At 42.0% G+C, this 25,661-nt stretch overlaps 1 protein-coding gene across 4 annotated transcripts in view; it reads right to left on the bottom strand.

The window, feature by feature from the left end:
- CDK12 (cyclin dependent kinase 12) overlaps window positions 1-25,661 on the bottom strand; it is a 92,277-nt gene that overhangs the window by 24,957 nt on the left and 41,659 nt on the right. For all 4 annotated transcript variants that reach the window (XM_056126821.1, XM_056126818.1, XM_056126820.1 and 1 more), the window contains exons 7-13: window positions 19,533-19,589; window positions 17,869-17,970; window positions 10,946-11,023; window positions 8,383-8,499; window positions 7,017-7,148; window positions 4,098-4,309; window positions 1,228-1,674 (exon numbers count right to left, since the gene is read on the bottom strand). In XM_056126821.1, coding sequence (XP_055982796.1) covers window positions 1,228-1,674; window positions 4,098-4,309; window positions 7,017-7,148; window positions 8,383-8,499; window positions 10,946-11,023; window positions 17,869-17,970; window positions 19,533-19,589 — 1,145 coding nt within the window. The remainder of the gene's footprint in view (window positions 1-1,227; window positions 1,675-4,097; window positions 4,310-7,016; window positions 7,149-8,382; window positions 8,500-10,945; window positions 11,024-17,868; window positions 17,971-19,532; window positions 19,590-25,661) is intronic.

The following is a 25,661-nucleotide window of genomic DNA, read 5'->3' as shown; positions in this document are numbered from 1 at the left end:
CTGTTAGCAACACAATTTAAAAAAATGACTTAAAAGATACTTTATAGGGGCTGGAGTGATAATACAGTGGGTAAGTTGCTTCCCTTCATGTGGCCAATCCGGGTTCGATCCCCGGCATCCCATATGGGCCCCCCAAGCCTGCCACGAGTGATCTCTGAGTGCAGAGTCAGGAGAAAGCCTTGGGCACCACCAGGCGTGGTCCAAAAACCAAAACAAACACATTCATTAAAAAAAAAAAATTAAGAAACTGAGCTATCTGGTAAAAATGAGAACACAGGAAGACTTATGTGAGCTCCCTGGAGGATAGCAGTTTCCTTGTCTGTAAAGGGGAATTATTTTACTTGATTACTTTCCAGTTTTAATAAGTTTTTTATATGAAGAATAGTTTATATATTTGACCTGTACAAGTGGAAATGCACTTTCTGCACCATCTCATATGAAATGTCAATGTAGGACCCTAAAGTTGAAGATCAGTGTACCTTGCGCCTCATCTCCTTCCCCACCTCATGGTATCTTCACAGATAATGAAAATTTCCAAGTTGATAAGAAAATTTTAACTTCTTTTTCCTCTTACATAAATTCACGCTGTGGTCACAAGAGCTCAAGACATATATTTTTTTCTTGGGTATTTTTCTTTATAAATTGCTCACTTCCTAATCTGTGGTTCATTCAGTGGTTTTAGGAAACAACACTTAAATCATTTACTTATGCTATATCTTTTTGGAAATGAAATGTATGATGTTGTCTATCTACTTAGAAATATTCCTAAATTATTCTTGAGGAGATTAATAGTATTTCATTAGGATTTTCTTGACTGTATCTTCCAGGCAAGACTCTGGTATCCAGCATCCACTACACTAGAATAGATGTAATAATGGTTTGAAAAGTTGATATTCATGTGCCTAGTACTAGCTGGCCACCATGCTTAGAGTGGTCCAAGATGCACCACCAGCAAGTTATGGGTTCCTTGCATTAAAACAAAGGGTATTTACTTACCTAGTCCCTAGTAAATGGGAAATTAATCAGTGTCTGAAAAGTGTTTTGAGACTTAATAAAAGAAGCTTCACAAGAAATACATCACTTGGTGCTATGTTTTTCCTGTAGACTAGGATTTTTTTTACAGAGAAACTGAAACTGAGGCATTGATGTAAAAAAGAAACTGTTAAAGATTTTTTAAGAGGATCAACAGCACCTGAGCTCAATGAGATTCATGACCGGTCTGTTTACCTGCTGCCTCCTCCTGTGGCATTGTGGGAGTTCTTCTAGGCCCCTGTGGCCCACTGTTCTTGTCACTGTTGTTATCTTCCAGGTTGCCTGCTGGCTCCTGGGTTTTCATCAGTTGACTCAAGAGAACTGCCAACATATTCTGCATGTCAGCTGGTGTGCTTGAAGCTTCAGAGGTTGTCTGTTCTGACTGGACCACTGGGCCAGGGGGTGCCTCCTTCAAAGACTCTTCTGGGGCCACGGGCTCCGAGTTCTGTTGCTGGGAAGTAGCTTCTGTTAGGGCACTGATGGACTGGTTCAGAGCCTCCAGCTGCTGCTGCATCTCTGGGTTGGAGTGGATGTTAAGCAGCTGTGCCATCTGAGGGATGCTCAGGTCAGTTTGGCTCTGCAGAAGATTCAGTAACACTGCCAATTCACTTTGATTCAACTGCTGTGTGATGTCACCAAGACCTGTGGAGAGACAGTGGAGCCAATATAAGAGAATGAGGAAGGGCAAGGACCTTGTCTTGCTTTATTTAGATTTTTGGGCCACCTCTGGTCGTGTTTAGGGCTTATCCTGCCTCTGTGCTCAGGGATCACTCCTCGCAGGATTCGTGGTACTAAATAGGGTGCCAGGGATGAAACCCAGGCTGGCTGCATGCAAGGTAAGCACCCTACTCACTGTACTATTGCTCCAGTTCCAAAGATCTTATGTTCTTCAACTGGCAACAACAACTTATACCATCCAGTTAATAAATTCTTTTTTCTTTCGGGAGTTGGGGGTGGGGTAGGAATGGGAATGAACACTGCTACATTTGGCAGTGTTCAGGCGTGAATCCTTGGGGTGCTTGGGGAACCATATAGATGTTAGGAATAGAACAGGGGATCAGTCACATGTAAGGAAAAAGCCCTAACCACTGTACTCTCATTCTGGACTGGAAACTTCACTGTGGAGTACGAGAGATAGCTCAAAAGGCTAAATGCATACTTTCCATGTCAAAAGTTCAATCCCTAGGCACCATGTATGTGGTCCCCTGAGCACCATCAAGAGTGTCATCTGAGCACAGAACCACAAGTAATCCCTGAGCACTGATAGGTGTACCACAGAAACAAAAAAAATTTTTTTATTTTAAGTTAACTTATTTTTCAAGCTTCAAATTGTCATAAGACTGTTTTTATTTTTTTTATTTTTGGGTTGCACCTGGCAATGCTCAGGGGTTATTTCTGACCCTGCATTTAGGAATTACTCCTGGCTGTCCTCAGGGGATCATATTAAATCTGAGTCAGTTGTGTTCAAGGCAAGCGCCATACCTGCTGTATTATCTTTTCAGTCTCTGTTTATTTTTTCCCTCTTACAAATAGGGTCATATAGAGACCTAGGTTGGATTCCCAGTACCATGAATGGTTCCCTGAGGCTCAACATGAGTAAGCCCTTAATGGTGAGTGGCCTCAAAACAAAATGAAAAACAGAGCCAGAGAAATATAATATAAAGGTTAGGGCACTTGTCTTGCACGTGGCTGCAGCCAGAATCTCTACATCACATATGATCTTCTGAGCACAGACCCAGGCCCCTGAGAAACAGGTTGGGGAGATTGCTAAAAAGGGCTGAAGTTTTTGCTTTGCATTTTGGAGCCTTAGGTTCGATTCCGAGAAAAACATGCTATCCTAAGTACTACAAGTAGAATGTGGCAACATAGCTTATCCTTGCAATAAAACTAGCCCGGTTGATTGAAAATCATTAGGAAGGAGCTCTAGGCCTCCTGAGCACCACTTGAGAAACCTTAACCTTCCCTCCCAATTCCTAAAAGCTTCCTAAATGATCCTTCTTCTTTTGGGGTTGGGAGTGGGAGCTTTTGGGCCATATTCAGCAGTGCTCAGGGCTTACTCCCGTCTCTTCACTCAGGGATCACTCCTAGCAAGGCTCAGGGAACTATACGGGATGCTGCAGATCAAACCTAGGACGACCACATGTAAGACAAGCACTCAGATGTGCTATTGCTCCAGTCCCTTTCCTAGTTGATTCAAATGTGCAGTCAGCATGAGTGCCACACCATTACAGGTGGACAAGGAAAAACTGTCAAAAAAAAGTCTGTAGTTCAGAAAAATTGGTGGTACCATGAACTACTTATATGTAACAGTTCAATATCATCAGTTTTTGGATTTACCTATTTACTTTTTTTTTAAATTGAAGGGAGAGAGGAGGGGGGACACACATCTGGTAGTATTCAGGGCTTATTTGGTGCTGGGGATTGAAATGAGGTTAGCTGTGTACAAGGCAAGCTTCTTAATCTCTATATTATCTCTCTGGCTCCAAATTTTGTATATATTAAAATAGTTTATGGGACTAACTACAGTTGGTAACTGTGATTTGTTTTTGGCCCGCAGCCAGAGGTGCTCAGGGGTTACTCCTGATTCTGCACTCAGAAATTACTGGCAGTGCTCGTGGAACCATATGGGGTGCTGGGAATCAAACCCGGGTTGGTCCCATGCAAGGCAAAGGCTCTGACCTGCTATAATATAGCTCTGGCCCCAGCAATTGTGATTTAATGAAGTATAGATTCTAGGATATTATCAAATCCACCATAAACGGGGCTCCAATTTATGTTTGTATGAGAGCCAAGGGTGAACTAACTAACCTTAAATGTGGCTTCATTCACACAAGTTTAAAACAGAGTTCCTTATTATATGGAGAAACATCTATTGTAGATTTTCTACACCACATGTGCAAGACTTGGTTTATTTCTTCCCCATAATTAGGAAACCAGGAAAACTGTTCTTTTTATTAATGCTTCACTGAACACTCACACACAAACCCTTTTTGATCCTGACATTCAAATCCTGCCAAAATGTAGTTGCTAAATAAAAGAACAAAGACAACCAATCTAGCACTGACCTATTGCATCCCCAGCCCCAGGCTCCACCTTGACAGGAGCAGGCTGAGGTGGTGCCGGGCTGTTGTTCTTCACAGGCTCAGCACTTGTTCCTGAGGTAGTTTCTTTTCTAGAGGCTTTGGATGGAGGTGGCTCTTCTACCACAACACCACTTTGTCGCTGTCGTCGTCGTTTCTTACTCCATAATTCATGGCAATCTTGCCAATGGGGGAGGCTGAAAAAAGACAAAGCAAAATAGAAACATATATGGGAATGTGGTAGTGAGACATTGTTAGAACAACAAATCAAACTGGGAATAAAGATCAGTGGGAAATGGGGAGAGAGGTAAACAAACAACAACAACAACAAATGACCAGTAAAAATAAAGTGTTAGTAAATAGACACTGTAGAGCTAATTATTGTATATGGTTATCTAAGGAAATAAAACCCGAGAAGTCTCAAAGCCTTAAGGCTTCAATAATAAGATTTGGAGGAATAGTACAGAAGATAAGGTGCTTTCTTGCTCCCCAACACCTTATATGGTAATCTGAGCCCACAAGAAGCTATTTGTAAGAAAGAGTAAGCCCTAAGGGGCTGGAGAGATAGTACAGAGGGTTGGGCATTTGCTTTGCACGATGCTGACTTGAGTTCAATCCCGGCATCACATATATTCCCCCAAGCACAGCCAGGAGTAATTCCTGAGCACAGAGCCAGGAGTAACCCCTGAGCATCACTGGGTGTGACCCAAAAAGGGGGGGGGGGAAGAGTAAGCCCTGAGCACTGCTAGGTGTGTAGCACAAAAATTAAAATAGGGGCTACAGAGACAGTATAGCAGGTAGGGGGCTTGCCTTGAACACAGCTGACTGGAGTTCAATTCTCAACATCTCATATGGTCCCTAAGCCCCACCAGGAGTAACTCCTGAATGTAGCATAGCCAGGTATGCACATAAACAAACAAACAAACAAACAAAAAAGCCCCATAACAAAACAAAAAAGACTTCCAAGAAGAGAAATGAGAATTGTCTAATACCAGAGACACGCCTGTTTAATAATAAAACACCCATATTTTGAAATGTAACTCAACTAGTTAAGTTTTATAATAGTTCTTGCTTACTACAAGAAAAAATAAATTTACTGGTCATGTTTCAGTTAGACATGAATTAAGATAGTAGTATATGATAAGATTGTACAATAAGTGTTTGCCTTGCATGCAGCTTCCCCGGGTTCGATCCCCAGCATCCCATGTGGTCACCCAAGTACCACCAGGAGTCATTCCTGAGTGCAGATGCAGGAGTAATCCCTAAGCATCGCCAGGTGTGACCTCCTCCAAATGCAAAAATAAAATTAAAAAAAAAATTTAAAGAAATGAGTAATATGACATGTTAATTTCTTACTTTTTTCTTTTTTTTTTTTTTGGTGGGTGAAGGGGTTGCGCCACACCTGTGATACTCAGGGGACCATATGGGGTCCCTGAGATTGAATCCAGATAAGGGAGGGTAAAGCAAGTGTCCCCTGGCCTGTTAATTTCGAAAGAATGCCCAGGCAAATTAATGGTTTAAGTCATGAAACTACATGATATACCATGAAAAAAAAAATCAATTTAAAATCATGGGGCCAGAGTGATAGTTCAGCAGGTAGGACATTTGCCTTGTACTTGACACACCCAAGTTTGATCCAGGAATGACCTCTAAATGCAGAGGCAGGAGTAAGCCCTGAGTACCACCAGGTGTGGCCCAAAAACAAAACCAAAAAAATCAATTTATGTGTCAGTTTATCTGAGAAGACCCAAAAACTGTCTTTATGCCCATGAAATTTCCAACTGGATATTACCACTGGTGGGATTTATTAGTATATTTTCTGTCACTGGGCACTGTATATTTTAATATAATTAATTTTCAGATTTTCCATATCAAGCAGTCCAAGTAGGTCAAATTTTACTGTAATAGATACCACAGATAAAATCTTTTTAAAAGCCCCCAATTTAAGGAAAAGCTTAAGTATTTTAAGTTATATTCAAAATATCAAAACTGTAGCATAGTAAATGAACTTGGACATTTCTCTGGAATAATCATATTTGTGATTAACTACCTATTCATGCACTAACATGCTATTTAATGCATTTCAATTCATTAAGATCTCTGGGATCATATGGTTTCTTGAGTACCACCAGGAATGATCTCGAGCATGGCCAAGTGTCACCCAAAAACCAAATTTAATAATAAAACAAAAACCAGACTGTTCTTTCGAGTTTGGGCCATACACGGTTACTCCACATAGGAAATTCAAGCATATAGGATAATTATCAGTACAAGAGAAAAGGAATGCTTTCAAAGGCATTATGTAGGGCTAGAGAGATAGTACAGCAAATAGGGCATTTGCTTTGCACATGGCCAAACTGGGTTCGATCCCCGGCATGCCATAGGGTCCCCCAAGCACCGCCAAGTGATTCCTGAGTGCAGAACAGTAGTAACCCCTGAGCATTGTTGAGTGTGGCCCCCCAAAAAAGAAAAAAAATTCAAAGGCAATATGCTCTGGATTCAGAGACAAAATTGTGGGCAAGAGAGATCATATAGCCACAAAGGTGCTTGCCCTGCCTACAGCCCACTCAGGTTCAATCCCCCATACCACATATGGTTTCTCCAGGCCCTGCCAGGAATGATCCCTGAGCACAGACAGAGATGGCTCCAACAACAACAACAAAAAAAAACAGAAAAGAAAACAAATTGTAACAGTATCTTATCTTAATCTAATACATAAGAAAAAAAAAAAAAAGACAACAGATCTCCTATAAAGAATCACATTATTTAAGGAAACCTCGCCATTTGGGACTCAATCATTTATAGTTACTTTAAAACATTTAAAACAATTCTACTGTTTTTATCTACTCATCTCCTGAAGCTTAGAGGAGTTTTTAGGGTCACTACATGGTTATCAGTACTTACTCTGGAGGGGCCATTTTACTGAGTTCAACATCTTTAAGAAAGTCACTCTGTAAGGTCTGTTCAGCTGTGCAACGCTTGCTAGGATCTAGTGTCAGCATGTGGTCCAGCAAATCAAGTGCTGCCGAAGGAATGCTGCAGAGAGAAGAAAATGAACAAGTTCACATCTGATGCTACAGCGACAGTTCAGAGTGGTAATCTTGTGTTATCTCTGAATTTCTAGTGCTATGGCTGTAAAAAAGGCAACTGGAAGTGCGCTAACAAAAACAAGCAACTTTGCTTTCAAAACCGATCAAGCGAATTTTTAATCCAGGTAGAAATACTTTTTTTTTTTTTTTTTTGCTGCCTGTGTTCTCATAGTTCTTCCTTTCTCTCCTCTCACATCTTTATCCCCCGCCCCCCCAACCTTTGTTTGGTCACATCTGGCGATGCACAGGGGTTACTCCTGGCTCTGTACTCAGAAATTACCCCTGGCAATGCTCAGGGGACCATATGGGATGCTGGGAATTGAACCCGGGTTGGCCGTGTGCAAGGCAAATGCCCTACCCGCTGTGCTATTGCTCCAGCCCCCTCCTCTCACATCTTTCAAGTAAGCTTTAATGAAAACTATCTTTGCTTTGCTGGGGGGGGGGGGGGGGGGGGAGGCAGGGGAAGAAGGGGGGGAGAGGGAGAGGGAGAGAGAGAAGAAGAGAAACAGAGCGGGAGATGTAGGGAGGGAGAGAGAGAGGGAGGGGGAGAGAGAGAGAGAACAGAACTGATATAGGGGTGTTGGTGGAGGGTCTTGGCACTTTGGTGGTCAGGAGGTATGTAAAGTATGTACATCAAAACCTGAAACATGGGAGCTGAAGCAACAGTATTAGTGGGTAGGATGCTTGCCTTGCATGTAGCCAACCCAGGTTCGATCCCCAGCAACCCATATGGCACTCCAAGTCCACAAGGAGTAATTCCTGGTACAGAGCCAGGAACAATCTCTGATCATCTCTGGGTGTTACCCTCTCCTCAAAAAATGGGGGGAGGGGGTGCGGGGGGGGGGATATTTTAAAAATAGGTTCCTAAAGTCTTTAGAAGAGGAAAATTTAAAAAAAAAACAACCCAGTGATAAGGGTCTTACATGTATGAGGTCCTGGGACAAATTCCCTTATACCATTAAAAGAGAGCTATGCCAAATCAACAACTAAACAAAAATAAAATATTTTCTTACAGTGTATAGCCAAAATAAATAGAAAAAATATATAAATTAATGTTTACTAATTTTTAAAGTTGATGTTTAATAACTTGAAAACATTAGAAAATATAGAAAATATTCCGAGGCCAGGAAAAATTCTTGACACCAAACATAGAGACTAATGTTCATTTCTGCAAGACTCACAAAGAAAATTCTTCTCTCAGACGCCGTCTATATTGCTTCTTCGGTTTCATGGTATTGAAATAGGGCAACTTGATAACATCAGGCCACACAGCTGGACAAGGGCTACCACAGAGTCGACTAAAAATGAAGCAAAAGACAAGAACAAGGAAGTGAGTCAGCATCATGAATTATGGAGTTTATAGAAGCAAAAAATTATTACCTACTGGGGTCTGGGATATCTTGACTTTTTAGAGGGCATGCAGAAAGATAAAACATGACCTTTACAGATAGATGGAAGAGGACAGAAAGAAACTGATTACAAGCCAGTGATGAGAAAATACTGGCATAATAGTCCAAAATGATTTGCTCTGTAAAATGTTTTTAATCCTCCACATAGTTTTTACTAATTTTCTTCTATTCAATAATATTAAAGGACTGGTTTCTTGGGTTACACCTGAAGGTGTTCAGGGCATACTTCTGATGGGTACAGGGAACTATTTGGGGTTCTGAGGATTATACCCGGGTCAACTGTGTGCAATACGATATATTATGATTCCAGATCCAAGACTAGAAATTTTAACAGGCAATCAAACTTATTGCACTACAAATAATGAGTTATAATCTCCCCACTATAAGTATTTAGTTGTGGGCAAGATAAAGCAGGTAAGTACAGCAGGTAAGGTGCTTTGCTTTGCCTTACACACAAAAACCTGGGTTCAATCTCTGGCACCACATAGGGTCCCAGGAGCACAGAGCCAGGAATAATTGCTGACCACAGATGGTGTGGGTTAAAAACCAAACCCAAAACTTTTAAAAACTGTTTACTTGAGGCCAAAGAAAGTACAAAGCATAGTTAAGGTGCTTGCATTGCACACAATCCAGTGCCTATCACTGCATATGATCTCCTGGGCACTGCCAGGAATGATCCCTGAACTTAGATCAAGGAGTAAGTCCTAATCAAATACTCAGTGTGGCCACAAACCTGCCAACCCCTGCAAACAAATCTCCACCAGGGTTAGAAATAGCTCAAAGGCCCGGAGTGCAGGATTTTCATGTGTGAGACTGAGTTCAATCCTTTACATCAGGATGACACCTCAGTACTGCTGGTTATACCCCTGGTCATGGTATTCCGAGCACTAAACCAATCTGGTTAGCTGAGTACAGCTGGGAGTGGTCTCTGGGACATCTAACCATTGGGAACGCCCTCAAAATAAGTCTATATTTAACATCTTTATTAGTATCCAGATTAGTATTACTATAGAATAACACTATAATGTATTAGTATCTTTATTAGTCTATATTAGTATCGCTGTGAGTGGTTGCTGGGAGTGGTCTCTGGGACATTTAAACACTGGAAGCACCCTCTCAAAATAAGTCTGTATTAGTCATTTATATACTCTTTACTATTACTGTACTTGAAAGGGTCAGAGATACAGTTAGAGTGCATGATTTGCACGGAGGTGGCCAACATTGATCTCCAGTATCACATAGTCCCATGAGCACACTGGGAGCAACCACTGAGGCAGGAGTGGCCCTGAGCACCAACAAGAAAGGCCCCCTCAAATTTCCCCAAAAAAGTGGTTGGAATGATAGAACTTGCCTTGCATGTGGCCAACCTGAGTTTGATCCCCAGAACCCCAAATGGTCCCCCCAAGCCCACCCAGCAGTGATCCTTGAGCACAGAGCCAGGATTAAGTCCTGAGCACCACCCGGCAAGGCCCCAAAGCAAAAAATAAACCAAAACAACCCCCCAAAAAACAGTAACAACAACAAACCACCAATAGCACCAAACAGGGGCCAGAGAAATAGCTCATAAAGGTAGAGGACATGTTTCCCATGCCGGAGGCCAAGGTTTAATCACCAACACTATATGACTGGTTCCCTGAGCACTAAGCAGGGTGTGTTACATCCTGATTAAAAAATTCCATCCCAAGGTCAGAGAGATAGTACCAGACCCAGGTTCGATCCCTGACATCCCATATGCTCCCCTGAGTCCTGCCAGGAGTGAATCCTAAGTATACAGGCAGGAGTGACCCCTGAGTATTGAAAAAACAAATAAACAAAAACATTCCACCCCAATCTCAGGCTCTCACACCAAATACTAGATTTCATAGATTCTATAATATCACAGATTACCTATTTATTTATATGCTATATTCTAAAGGTAGATGTGTAGCTATCTTATTTACCTCAGAATCCTAAAGCATAACAGAAAGAAATCTATTACAACAGAGGTTCAGTAAATGTTTGAATAAATTTGATCTTGGGGCTACAGATATAGTGTAGGGATTAAGGCGCATGCCCTGCAAGTAGAGCACTTCAGTTTGATTCATGGTATTTTCTGGTTCCCAGAGTACTGCTAGTAGTAACTCCTGAGCACAGAACTGGTGGTAACCACTGAGCATTGCCAGGTATGGCCAAAAAACAAGACAACAACAACAACAAAAACAAAAACAAAAACTGAAACAAACTTACTTGGACACAAGAAGCATAAAATCATGTAAGTGAAATGACGAAAAACTGTTAGAAAGTAGATGATATTACCTATCACACCTGGAAACTCAGAGCACATGCACAGGTGTACCTGATCAGTTCTAGCTGAGCCAGTTCCAGATTGGCTTGAAAGATAGGCTTCTTTGTGAAGAGTTCCCCAAGGATACATCTAGAAAGAGTAAAAACAAAAAGGTGAGGAGAAAAAGTTCTGAAGTCATTTACAAATATGCCTCAATAAATTAATTATTTTTATTGTTTCCGGACATAGTCACCATTTGTAAATTAGCTCAAAACTGTGTCTAAGTTTCAGAAAATTATTTATTTCACAGGTTAGAGAGATAACTGAAGAGACTGGGGAACATGCTTCTTTGATGGTAGTGGTAGGGGATTTCCCAAAGTGGTCCTCAGGAGACTTATGGGACTTTTCAGCAATTCTTTGTTTTGGGGCCACACCCAGCTGTGCTCCACGTTTACTCCATTCAGGAGTAAACTGCATTCAGGAATCACTCTTTGTGGTGCTCGAGCAATCATATGGGGTCCCTGGGATCAAACCCAGGTCAGCCATGTGTAAGGCAAGCACCCAGGGTGCTGTATTATCTCTCCTGGCCCATTTTACTAGGATTCTTGTTTCTGGGCCACAACCCGTGGTACTCAGGGTTTTCCTGGCCCTGTCCTCAGGGATCACTCCTGATGGTGCTTGAGAAGTGGGTGCTGCAAATCATACCAGTTTCGGCTATACTCTGTACATCTCTCGAGCCTGCCACCAGCAATTCTTGCCAACCAGGCCAGTGGTTTACTGCAAGAGCCTGAGGATGCAATGCTGCTGAGGCCCTGCGGTGCTAGGCATACTTGGGCCACCCTGGCAGTGCTTGGGGAGCAGGTGCTTTTTAAGACTTGAATCCAGACATGAGCCTTAACTGCTGTACTATGCCCTGGTCTTGGAGCACTTTTTTGCATATAAGAGGCCCAGGTCTAACCCCCCCACCCCCACCCCCTCTAAGTGTGACCAACACACACACGAATTTTTTCCCCCTTTCTTGAATAAAGTTAAATTTGCCACTAGATAATATTTTTGTTGCTTATAAAGGACAGTATACAAAAGGGTATTAAGCATCCTTTCTGAGCAATTCCACTTGCAAATTACTTAGGAAAAAAAGGCCACACTTTAATTTTGGAAGACTATTCAGCAATTTTGAACAATAAAATATTAAAGTTTTTCATTTATTGGGTTCAGAGAAGGTGCACTGTATTATAGTTCTCCTGGCACTTATATTTTGTAAAGTGTGTGAACAGACTAGATCTAAAATTCTGAAATGATCTCTCAAGTTTATGTTGACATATTTACATAGTTTCCACTTAGCTCTCCATAAATTACAGCCACATGAAAACTAGTGGGCAAAAAAGACAATACGAAAAGTAAGGTATCAGTAAAGAGAAAAGTTGTATGCTCAAGTAAAAATATGATGACCTAGGACCAGAGATACAGTATAGTAGCTGACTAGGGTTCAATTTCTGGTACCATTCTGGAGCCCCACCAGGAGCTCCCTGAGTCCAGAACCAGGAGTATACTCTGAGTACAGGTGATGTGACCCATTCCCCAAACCCACAAATCTGATGACTTGTAAAGAACATTTGAGAACTCCAGACAAAAACACATAACATTGGCTAGGGAGACAGCTCAAAGAGCTTTGCTTGCTCCATGCCAACACCCAAAGTACTGTCAAAAGCAGCCCCCAAGAACAGAGTACTGTTCCATCAAGTAGAAAGCCCTGAGCACCTCCAAGTGTGGCCCTACCATCACTCCACGCCACCAACCCAAACAAAAAAGAATGTTCTGGAGGAAAAAAAAAAGTAGGGTATATACAGAAGTACATTTTATGCAATGTGTAGTACATATTACATGAAACATACATATTTTTTCAAATAGAAGGTTTCTGACAACCCACACCAGCATTAGCATATGATAACTTTGTGTGTCTGTGTCACAATTAAGTATGATCAGGGAATGAGCTAAAAGGGTTTGAATACATGCTTGCATTCAGGCGGCCTAGCCCTGCTGGAAATGGTGCATTAATACTGCCAGGTGTGGCCCCAAAAGAAAATTTTTTTTTTTTGCTTTTTGGGTCACACCCGGCGATGCTCAGGAGTTACTCCTGGCTCATGCACTCAGGAACTGCTCCTGGCGGTGCTCGGGGAACCATATGGGATGCTGGGAATCGAACCTGTGTCGGCCATGTTGGCTGCGTGCAAGGCAAACGCCCTACCCACTGTTCTATGGCTCCAGCCCCCAAAAGAAATTTTTTTTTTCTGCTTTTTGGGTCACACCTGGCTCTGCATAGGGGTTACTCCTGGCTCTGCACTCAGGAGTTATTCCTGGCGGTGCTCAGGGGACCATATGGGATGCTGGGAATCGAACCCAGGTCGGCCACGTGCAAGACAAACGCCCTACCCTCTGTGCTATCTCTCCAGCCCCCCAAAAGAAATTTTTTTAAAAAAATGTAGGTACAAATGTTGCTCTTACAGACTACAGTATACTGTAAATAAAACTTATATGTAGTAGTAATAAAAAAGTCTTTTAAAATTGTGTTACAATTTGCTTTACTGAAATCCCTTAATACCTTTTGTAAAAGAAAATTTGGCAAGGTGTTAAAAATTAGAAAAAGCTAGGCAAGAATGACAGTACAGTGGAAGGGCGTTTTCCTTGGACATGGCCAACCCGGGTTCAATCCCCAGCATTTCATAGGGTCTCGCGAGTAACTGCAAGGAGTGATTCCAGAGTGCAGAGCAGTACCCCTTGAGCACTGCCAGGTTAGGCCCAAAAAAACAAAACCAAAAGCAAATCAGTGAAAGGACAGAAAGATAGTTCAAAAGAAAAAAAGAGCAAGTGTGCATGCATTGCATATGGGGAGACCAGAATTCTGTTCCCCAACACTGCATGGTCACCTGAGTACTGCAGGAAAACACTGCCAAGTATGATCCCCCCCAAAAAACCCACATGAATAAATTTAACTTATAATTATTTTTAAATAAAAGATGTCAAAATCTTTTTAAATTAACAAATGCTTTAATAATTTCTCACATAAAATTCCAAAAAATAAAAACTTAAGTGATAGAAATCAGAGCACTGGTTGCCTGAGAAGGCAATGTGGAAAGAAGAAACTTTTTTTTAAACTTGGGTTGGGGCGGGTAGGACAATAGCTGACTGCTCAATGATTATTCCTGGGCAGGGCTCAGGAAGCTATATGTAGTGAGGGGGCTGTACCCAGGTCAGCAACACGCAAAGCTAGCACCTTCTTTCACTGTACTATTTCTCCGACCCAAGAAGAGAAGTATTTGTAAAGTATTTTACCTTTTAAGAAAAACCCGGGCTGGAGTGACAGCACAGCGGTAGGGCGTTTGCCTTACAAGCAGCCATCATGGCCGACCCGAGTTCGATTAACTCGCCCCCTCTCGGAGAGCCCGGCAAGCTACCGAGAGTATCTCGCCCGCACGGCAGAGCCTGGCAAGCGACCTGTGACTTATTCGATATGCCAAACACAGTAACAACAAGTCTCATGATGGAGATGTTACTGGGCCCGCTCGAGCAAATTGATGAACAACGGGAGGACCGTGACCGTGAGAAAAACCCAACAGTCCTAAAACCTGAACTGTTCTCTGGTGGTATTTGGAGGACCATGCAGTGCTGGGAATTGAACTGGGAGCAGTCACATATAAGGCAAGCACCCTGAACCTTGTACTATTTCTTGGGTCCTAATGAATTTTTTAATTACGGTTTTGGTAACTTGGTTATGATAGTTTGTAGTACTGATTCAAGTTTATAGTACTGACGTACAAAGTTACTGCGCCCCACCACAAAAGTGCCAAGGCCACTGCAACAACTGTTTTTTTATTTTTGTCACCTCAGAAAAGACTTGTGACAAAAGTGCACATAGAAACTTGTGGAAGTGATCATTATTTTGGTTGTGATGAGTTTCACTACTGTATTCTACATGTCAAAACTTAACTACATACTTTAAACCTATACGATTTATTGAATACCTTAAATAAAAAGATCAACAAATTTAATGAATCTGGATAAAGGATATATCCTCTGTAACTTCTGGCCCAGTTATGATCTCCAACATCATCACATGGTTCCTCAAGGACTGCAAAGAATGAGTGACCCTGAGTAGGGAGTAGCCACTGAGCACTACTGAATTTCACTAAAAAGTAAAATTTGGATGATAGAAGAGATAGTACAACAGGTAGGATGCTTGTCTTACAGATGGCTGACCCAGGTTTAATCCCTGGCACTCTATATTGTTCCTTGGAGCCTTGCCATGTTGATCCCTGAGTGCAAAGCCAGGAATAAGCCCTGGGCATCACTGGATGTGGTTCAAGGTTCCCCTCCCCCCAAAAAAAGATGAGTTATTAGAGACTGGAGATACGGTCTGTGGTTGAGCACCTGACTTGCATGTATGAGGCTCTAGGTTACAGAGTTGGCACCATACACAAACACAAAAAACTAATGATGGGATGGAATGAAGGAAAAAGTATTATCAATTTCTCTGCATGGGGCAGAGAATTAGCACAGAGGGTAGGGCATCTGCTTGCAGGTGGCCGACCAGGATTCAATCCCCAATACTCCAGATGGTCCCCTGAGCCCTGCCAGTAGTAGTGATCCCTGAGTGTTAAGTCAGGAGTAAGCGCTAAGCACTGCCACATATAGAAGGAGGGATGGGGGAGGGGAGGAAGGGAAAAGAAGGGAATGGAAGGGAAGGGAGGGAGGAAGGAGGAAAAGAAAGACAAAATTTCACTGCCCAATTGTTGTGACCATATAATCATCACACCCTGTATTTAAATAATACCAGCACAAAAACAAAACACAAACTTCACATAATGGTCACAGTCCCATTTAAAAAATTAGCACAAAATCTGTGATAATGATTTAGTGAAATACAGAAAGTTTTTCTAGGAATCATACAATATGGAGGTCAATGCAGCTGAGAAAAAAAATTATGATTGCTATTAATTTCCAGCAAAAGGAAAGTCCCCTTAGAGACATGTCTGATTCTGTGTCAAGGGTGAGAAATACACATAATGCACCTGGAACTAGAAAACAAGGAAGACTATCAAAAACAACTATGATTTTGTCAAAAGAATGCAATATTTAACCCGAACACCCACTGCAACTTCAAACAAGAATCAGAATAACCATATAAATTACAAATCAAAAACGTTTAAATCCTTGAGTTCATGATGACAATAAAAGGAAGGGGCTGGAATAATTGTACAGGGGTTAAGTTGCCTGCCTTCTACACCGCCGTCATGGACTTGATCCATGGAACTGCATATGGTCCTCTGAGACTTGCCAGGAGTGATTCCTGAGTACACTCTGGAGTAAACCCTGAGCATGGCTGGGTGTGGCCCAAAAACAAAAGGAAAAAAGAAAAAGGAAGAAAAGAACAGGCAAACCACAAAAACCCTGGTTTTGGTTATCAGTGGAAAATAATGCAAAAGTAAATTATCTTGAAGGCCAGAGTGATAGTCCAGTGGGGAGGGTGTTTGCTTTGTACACACCCAACTTGGGTTCGATTCCCAGCATCCTATACGGTCCCCTGAGCACCACCAGGAGTAATTCCTGAGTGCAAAGCCAAGAGTAACCCCCAAACATTGCCAGTTGTGATCCAAAAAGCAGCAATAACAAAAAAACTCATCATCTTGAATCTGGTTATTAAAATGAAAGAATTAAATCTCTATCCCTGAGACTAGGGTAGTATAGATCAGGGAAAGATCATTTGCCTTTCACAAAACAAATCAATCAAACCAGGGGCCAGAGAGATTGTATAGGGATTAAAACATGTGCCTTGGGGTTAGAGCAATAGCACAGCAGATAGGGCGTTTGCCTTGTAACACAGCCAACCCAGGTTCAATTCCCAGCATCCCATATGGTCCCCTGAGCACCTCCAGGAGTAATTCCTGAGTGCAGAGCCAGGAGTAACCCTGTGCATCGCTAGGTGTGACCCAAAAAGCAAAAAAAAATAAATAAATAAAATAAAATAAAATAAAATAAAACATGTGCCTTAAATGCAGAAGACTTCAAGGTTGAGTATGAACGCTGCTGGGTACTGCATGGACTGAGCAGCGCTGAAAAAGCAGCACCACGCCCTTGGGTATTGATATTGAAATGCTATGGCCCACTGGGAAATCACTGGGAACTAATTGGGAAGTTCCCTACAAAACCCTGAGCACCATTTGGGATACCTAGAAAGAAAAATAAAACAAAACTTCTGTTCCTATCTTTTATTTTTATTTTGTTTTGTTTTTTTTGGGGGGGGAGGGACCACACCCAGAAAGAGTCAGGGGTAACTCCTGGTTCTACACTCAGGAAATTATTCCCAGTGAAGACCATATAGGATGCCAGGGATCAAATGTGGGTCAGCCATACTGTACTGTCTCTCTGTCCCTCTCTGTCATTTGGGCCAGGTTTGATCAAACAAATGTTACTTTTATTCCAAAGAGGAATGCTATATTGTAACCATCACAAAGGCCCTCCCGTTGATCGTCGATTTGCTCTAGCGGCCCAGTAACGTCTCCATTGGAGACTTTGTTGTTACTGTGTCTGGCATATCGAATACTCTCGGTAGCTTGCCGGGCTCTCCGAGAGGGGCGGAGGAATTGAACTCGGGTCCACCAATTAACTTATGAACATGGATCACTCAGAGCTGATAAATTTTACTGGTTTTTGTTTGAGGACATACCCAGTAGTGCTTAGTTGCACCCTGGTGGCCCAGGTTTAACCTTGGCCCCTCATTGTTCCCTGAATACTGCCATGTATGATCCCCAAATTCAAACACTTCCTCCCCCCTCACCCCCAACTTAAGAAATATTCATCAGATTTTGCTAAAATGTAGCTAAGTTTATCTCCATTCCTTCAAACTTAAGAGGTGCAAAAAAAGTTTATGGAGGGAGGAAAACATGGTTTAAGTTCAACAACAGTGACTTACAAAGAAAGGAAAGACTAAAGAGTCTTACCCACAGCTCCAAACATCAATGGCAGGTGTATAACGCTCCTCTCCAAGTAGAAGTTCTGGTGGTCGGTACCACAGAGTAATAACTTTGTTTGTATATGGACGGCTAAAATGCAAAGAAAAAAATTTTTGTAATGATTTCTGCTGAAAGATAATTACAGAATTAAATCCAAGTGGTAAGAGTGGCTAACTGAAGAAGACTATCAAAACAGCTTTACAGAAACAGTGGGATCGGGGATCAATCTCAGTAGTAAAGTGCTTCCCTTGCAAATATAATGTCCTTGGTTCGATCACTGGTATCTTAGACAGGAAAAACCCCTGGTGTCCCAAATATATCAAGCGTGGTAACCCACAATTCAGGAAGTTTTCTGACTGTGATCTCTGTTGCTGAGAATGATTTTTGGCTGCCCTGCAATCTGGTGTCTATAAGCACCACAAAGAAAGGTACAGGGATAGGCTGGAGCAATAGTCCAGCGGGCTCTGGTCTTGCGTGTGGCCAACCAGGGTTCAATCCTCAGCATCCCATATGGTCTCCGTGGCCACCAGGAATGATCCCTGAGTGCAGAGTGAGGAGTGAACCCTTGAGCACTGCTGGATGGTGGCCCCAAAACAAAAATAATTAAAAAAAAAAGGCACAAGGAACAGAAGAATTAGTACAATGGGTAGGGTCCTTGCCTTGCTTGCAATTAACCCAGGTTCAATCCTTGGCCCCCAGACACCATCAGGAGTAATCACTAAGCACAGTCAGGAGTAAGCCCTGAGCACTGCCAGGTGTGGCCCAAAAACCAAAACTAAAAACCAAACAAAAAGAAAAGAGGTGGGGAGGCACAACTTCTAGTGAGCACTGCAGCTTGAAAAAGGAAAAGAAATATGTGCAAATATCATGGCCAAGAAGTTCAACTCCTGGTAACTGTGTGTATGAGCATCACTGTAAGCCACTGCAGACATTATATCCATACCTTGCATGCCTTGTGCCTCACTGAGAGTTCATGTGTAACTATAGTAGTGCAACAAAAGAAGTGCTAATCTCAATGAACACCCCAACCTGATGTGCAACTCCTGGAAAGCATCACAGCTGAAAATGTGCAAGCATTATAGTCATAAGTGTATGCAAACCCTTCATCACAAAACAAAGAAAAGTTGGGGGAAGGAGTTAGTGAGAGAGGAGATTTTGGGGGGAAAAAAAAAAGTAAACTGGCTGCAGAGTGACTAGAGAGTTCATAGGGCTGGAGCATATGCTTTGCATGCCAGACCCCTGGGTTCAAACCCTGGCACCACATGCATCCAATCACCATGATTGAATGCATGTGGCAAGAGTAGTCCCCAAGCAGAGTCAGGTATGGCCCCCAAATTTTTTAGTTATTTTGAAAATTTAAAGAGAGAGCTGAAGAATTATTACAGTGGCAAGGGTTCAAGCCTTGCACGCCACCCACTTGGGATCTTCCCCAGCATCCTATATGGTCCCAAGACCCACCAGAAGCGATCCATGGGTGTGCCAGAAGCAAGCTTTGAGCCCGCTGGGTGTGGCCCAAAAACAAAACCAAAAGGAAACAGAATTTACTATCTAAAATCTAGATAGAGATTCAGAAAATTAGGGAACTGATAACTACTATAACTTGCAGAATATAAAGATATTCAAGAATAGAAATAATTTTTTGAATACCTCACCTCTCTTCAGAATTATAGAGTCGAGCAAGTCCAAAATCTGCTAGCTTGATCTGACCACTGTAAAACAAAAAGTTATTTTCTTAAGTAACAGCAACAACCTCCAAATAAAACCTAGAAAGTGCTAATTTATGAGTAAAAATAATTATAAAAATCAATTTTAAAAACTGCTTTCTCACTTCAACTTTTAATGGTCACTTTCTCAGAGTATTTCAGTTTATAAAGTCTTAAGGGGTTGGTTTTCCTGCATGACAGCTGTGCTTTTAGATTTGATATATTGGAGAGCTTGGAGATTGCTTTGTTTTGGCTTTTTGGACCATGCCCAGCAATGTTTAGGGTTTACTCCTGGCTCTGCACTCAGCTATCACTCCTGGTAGGGTTCAGGATACCATACGGGGTGATGGGGATCAAACAAGGGTCGCCCCTGGATTTGCCATCTACTAATACTTCTTTTATTTCTTGGTAAACAACTTCAGCTAGAATCTTCTGGATTAAGTATTTACTGAGGAAAGAAAGAAATGGGTCACTTGCTCATTTTTAGTTTGTTACTCTTAGGGAATGAAAAATCAGGTAATTTTTTTTTAAGGAACTTTAGGTATCACAAGCAAGGCAGTACAGTGACAGAAGGAAAAGAGAGGCAATCCTACGAGGAGTGATCGTCAAATGTATGAGGAATTTGACAGAGTATCAAAACAAGGCTACTGTTTTAGATTTTATACCAATTCTTATTATGCCTAAAGACTTTGGACACATTGTCCTCTTGCACCAAACATCATTATAAAGTTCAGTCAGTGAACAAATGCAGAGAAAAGTCAAAAAGAAAAGGAATAGCTGACTTGATTCCTAGTGGGATTAAAAAAAAAGGGGGGGTGCTTCTCAAATTTCTTTCTATCTTTACTAGAGAAATCTGAGGTGATCCATGACTCAGGGTACACAAAAGATCAAAACTAAAAATGGTAATAGAAAACTGAGATGGCCCAAAGGGCAATATACAAAACTAGGCCTGAACTGGATTCCTGACACCACATGGCCCCATGGGGAATTGCTGGGTGTAGACCTGGTGACTTCCAACATTCTGGGTTAAAGCGACATAACTCAGCACAGTTTTAGGCTTAAGCACCAAATCTTCAGGCTTTCTTTGTTTGAGTACTGCTGTGATTAGTCTGTGGAGCAGCCTGAGATTCTCCAAGAATCACAGGAGAAGGACCCAAAACAACTACGTATATATAGTTATGGAAAATTAGGCTAGACTTAAAAACACCAGCACCTAGCATATTTCTTTTTTCTTTTTTTGCTTTCTGGGTCATGCTCAGGGGTTACTCCTGGCTCTGCACTCAGGAATTACTCCTAGCATATTTCTTAGTTTATCTACTACAACTCTCAATTTATGACCTTGATCTTTTTTCACTGAAGAGAGAAACCATCAGATGGTAGCTCCTTAACATCCTTTTCCCTATAAACTTTCTAGCATATATAACCGTTCCTGTTTCCCTCTTGTTCAAAGAGAATAAATACCTATAATTATGGCCAATATTACCTAGAGCTTTGATCTCACTTCTAGAATTTGGGTCCTTTAAATTGTTTCCTGTACTTATTAGATATCATAACAGGATCAAAGGAGATAACTCAAAGGACTGTAACATATAACTTGCATATGGAGAATCTGAGCTCAATGCTTAGTACTGCATGGCCCACCAAAAGATTGGTGGGAGATCCAACACCACTCGATTCCCCCAAATGAAGCATGTTTAATGGGGGTCACATTCGCCTTTACACGTGAAAGGCCTGTATTCAATTATCAGCACTGCCAAAAAATAAAAGTATGGCTTGAGATGTGGCTCAGAAGTAGAGTGCCTGCCATGAATGGGTAAAACTCTGGGTTCAATTTCCGACACTACATAAACTATGCTTTTTTGAGTCACACCGGGCAATGCACAGGGGTTACTCCTGGCTCTGCACTCTGGAATTACCCCTGGCGGTGCTCAGGGGACCATGTAGGATGCTAGGAATTGAACGTGGGTTGGCCGCATGCAAGGCAAATGCCCTACCCGCAGTGCTATTGCTTCAGTCCCGTAAAAAGAATCTTCAAAAAAAATTTTTGTTTTTTGTTTTTGCTTTTTGGGTTACAACCGGTGATGCACAGGGGTTACACCTGGCTTTATGCTCAGGAATTAGTCCTGGTGGTGTTCAGTGGACCATATGGGATGATGGGAATCAAACCCGGGTCAGACGCGTGCAAGGTAAATGCCCTACCCGCTGTGCTATCACTCCAGCCAAAGCCCAGTAAAAAATCTTTAAAAAGAAAAAATATAGATAGATAACATGGGCCTGAGGAGATAGTACCTTTGATTAAAAGACACTGTATCTGGTCCTAAGTACTACTGGGTATGGCCCAAAATTCCCCCAAAATATACAGATACCAATCATTACATTGGATATCTGACGTATCCCAAAGGTATTTTAGTCTCCATCTGACCTAACCTGTAGTTCCTTCTGTATTCCTTTTATGTATGTATTGTTTTGGCACTTCTGAGGGTTTACTCCTGGCTCTGAGCCCATCACTTCCCACCATTCTTGATGGGAAGTTTTGTTTTCAACCTGAGGATTCTTCACCAGGCCTTCTCACTAAAGTTCTCTGAGTAGACAGAGTTAAATGGGCAGGAATAGATGTATCAGACTAGACCATGAGACCCCTGAATCCTGCTAAAGCTTAGACCAGAGCTGTATCAAGCTTATTAAACATGGAAAATCAAGGGGCCAGAGTAGTACAGCAGGTAGGCATTTGCCTTGCATGCAGCCAATCCAGATTCAATGCCTAGCATTGCATATAGTTTCCCATGCCTCACCAGGAGTGATCTGTGAGTTGCAGAGCCAGGGAGTAGGCCTCAAGCACCACCAGATGTGAGCCCCCAACATAGACACACAAAAAAGGAAAATCATGGACAGGGAGGGGACCTGAGGCCATATCAAACAGGACTGAAATTATTCCCTGACCTGATTCCTTATGGAAGAATAAAAAGGAATAGTGTTTATATGTGCGCAAGTGTGCGCGCGCACACACACGCAATTCTTATCCATATAAAATATAAAATACTTTTATATATATTTATAAAAATAAAAACCCTGAATATGAGACATGGACTCTACCGCAAGAAACATTCTTTGACCTTAAAAATAAAGTTAAAGGGCTAGAGAAATTACACAGGGGTTGATCCCCTGCAAATGGCCCTTTAAATACCACTGGATATAGAGCTGGTGATCCTGGAGCACTTTCAGTTGATGGGCACAGTGGTACCTAGCACCACAGGACAAGTACCAACACAACCTCAGGACCCACCCATGTGCTGGAAGTATCACCCAGGCCACTGAGCACTGTTTAGGAGGCCCCTCACCCAAAGTCCATAATGGTTGATGCTGACAGACATCATTATTAAGTTTATTTTTTGTTTTGGGGCCACACCAGGCAATGCTCAAGATGTTACTCCTGGTTCTAAGTTCAGGGCTTATTCCTGGCAGTACTCAGGAGACTATATAGGATGCGAGGTATAGAACTTGGGTCAGTTATATGCAAGGCAAACGCCCTGTCCACTGACTATTGCTCTGGCCCCCATCATCATTACATTCTTGAAGCACTATCACTACTAATGTAGATTCATCAAGCCAAGGATTAATGGGAATTGTGGGTGAGAGGTAGCAATAGAAGGAAATAAGATTTTAACATTATGAAGTATTGCCTAAAGTAGTCAAGTACAAATATAAAAACAAGCAAAGGACCAGAGAGAGAGCTGAGTGGGTAAGGTACTTGCTTAACATGCAGACAACCTGAGTTTGATCCCCAGCACCATTTACGGTTCCCTAAGCCCTGCCAGGAGTGATCACTGCAAAGTCAGTGCAAAGTCAGAAGTATGCCCTGAGCACAACTGGGCTTAGCCCTCTGCCCTTACCACCCTCTAACCAAATAAAACCCTAAAGAATAAATAAACTTAGAAGCAGAAAGAAAGCTCAATCAGCTGAGTGCTGTGCTAGAGTTCCAAATTTGATCCTTTGCACTACATAACCACGAGGAGCAACCTCTGAGCACTAAGCTTACAGTAGCCCCCAAATATCATCAAATGTGGCCCCCAAAAAATAAAGTGGGGAGAAAACGCGCATACACATAAAACCAGTAGCAGTACCTTTTACTAGTTCTTACCAACAAGGGTGGAAGAGAAAATATAAGGATTAAGGTACTTCCCATGTGTGAGCCAACTCTGGTTTGATCTCCAGAGCACCATTAGGAGTGACCCCTGAGCACCAGAGGCATGCAGGTGTGGCACAAAACAAAAAGACAAAAATTATGGTGGTCATAGTAGGAGAAATGGTGATCTTTCTCACAGTAAAAGAAAATCCTTAAAGTGGTGTGCTACCGGGTGTGGCACAAAAACAAAACAAAAAAGACAAAAATTATGGTGATCACTTGTAAGAGAAATGGTGATCTTAAAGCAAAAGAAATAAAATCCTTAAATTAGTTGGTTTAATCTCTTACCATTAAGTGCTATACTTTCTTGTCTTCATGGATACTGACCTGTTAACAATTTTCCAGGAATGTTATTTTCACATTTATGGAATTCTCTGTATGTAATTGTTCTGTACAGGTTTCTCTACCTCTGACCTATACATCTATACCCTATATGGATACCATTTAGATACCTTTAGTAACCTTCCTAATATATAACTAAATGTGCTTCTTTTCTGGTATTAATTATACTTGGTGCAATTCACTATAGTGATTACCATAGAACTTTCTTTTGTGGGATCACATTGTGCTCAGGGAATCAGTACTAGGGATCAAATCTTTTCGAAAACTGAGTTCCCACATATAAAGCACAAGCTCCAATTTTCCAGGACTTTGTGCATGGAATTTCTTTGGCCTAAAAATGTAACCCATTATCATTTTTTCTGATGAATTTACTTTCATTCCTCAAAACTATAGCTTCCCGGTTGAAGTGGCAATACAGCAGGTAGGGCATCTGCCTTTCATGCAGCTGACATGCTTGATGTCTGGCATCCCATATGGTCCTCTGAGCCCACCAGGAATGATTCCAAAAATGCCCCCCCGAACATCCCTCCCCCCCCAAAAGACTGTATCTTCCCAAATACTCCAATTTCAAGTAATTCCTCAGAACTAGGAGTAACCACTGAGCATCGCTAGATGTGGCAAAAAAAAAAAAGAGGGGGGGGACACCAGAGCAATAGTATAGTGGGTAGAGCATTTGCCTTGCATGCAGCTTACCCTGGCATTCAATAGTGTCCCCTGACCACCTTCAGGAGTAATTCCTGAGCATAGAGCCAGGAGTAACCGATGAGCATCTCTGGGTGTGGCCCCAAAACAAAAAACAAAATAAAAAATTGAAGTGGGAGGAATGCAATGGTAGTACTCTGAGTGCTTGCCTTGCAAGTGGTTGACTTGGTTTGATCCCTGGCATCCTGTATGATCCCTGAGCACCACCAGGAGTGATCACTGGGTAGAGAACCAGGAGTAAGCCCTAAAGCACTGCCAGGTGTGGCCCCCAAATAAAACAAATTGAAAGCAGATGGTGGGGGGTGGGGGACAAAGTGACAGTAGAGTGGATAGGGTGTTTGCCTAGCATATTGCCCACCTGGGTTTGATCCCTGGCATCCCATATGGTCCCCCAAGCACTTTCAGGAGCAATTCCTGAGGGCAGAGCCAGGAGTAACCCCTGAGCATCGCCGGTGTGACCCAAAAAAGGAGGAGGGGGGAACTGAATGAGGAGCAGAGAAATATCATTAGCCTTATGCAAGGTCAACACTAATCTGATCCCTAGCACTGCATTATGCTCCACTGAGCACTGCCAGGCATGAAAAATCTCTAAGCAGAGCAAGGAGTAAGCTCTGAACACAGCTGGGTGTAGCCCCAAAATAAATAATAATAGTAATAATAATAATAATAATAATAATAATAATTTGAAGGGCTTTGGAGAGATAATATGAGGTTAAGGTGCTTGTCTTGTTTGATTCAATCCAGCATATTACATGTTCTTCCAGCACTGCCAGAAAATGACCTGTGATCACAGAGTCAGTAACAGCACTGAGCACTACCAGGTTTGCCAAAAAAACAAAATAAGCAAACAG

Source organism: Sorex fumeus, unplaced genomic scaffold (genome assembly GCF_029834395.1).
Source record: "Sorex fumeus unplaced genomic scaffold, SorFum_2.1 ptg000063l, whole genome shotgun sequence".
Lineage (NCBI taxonomy): Eukaryota > Metazoa > Chordata > Mammalia > Eulipotyphla > Soricidae > Sorex > Sorex fumeus.
This window is presented reverse-complemented; position numbering and strand designations above follow the sequence as displayed.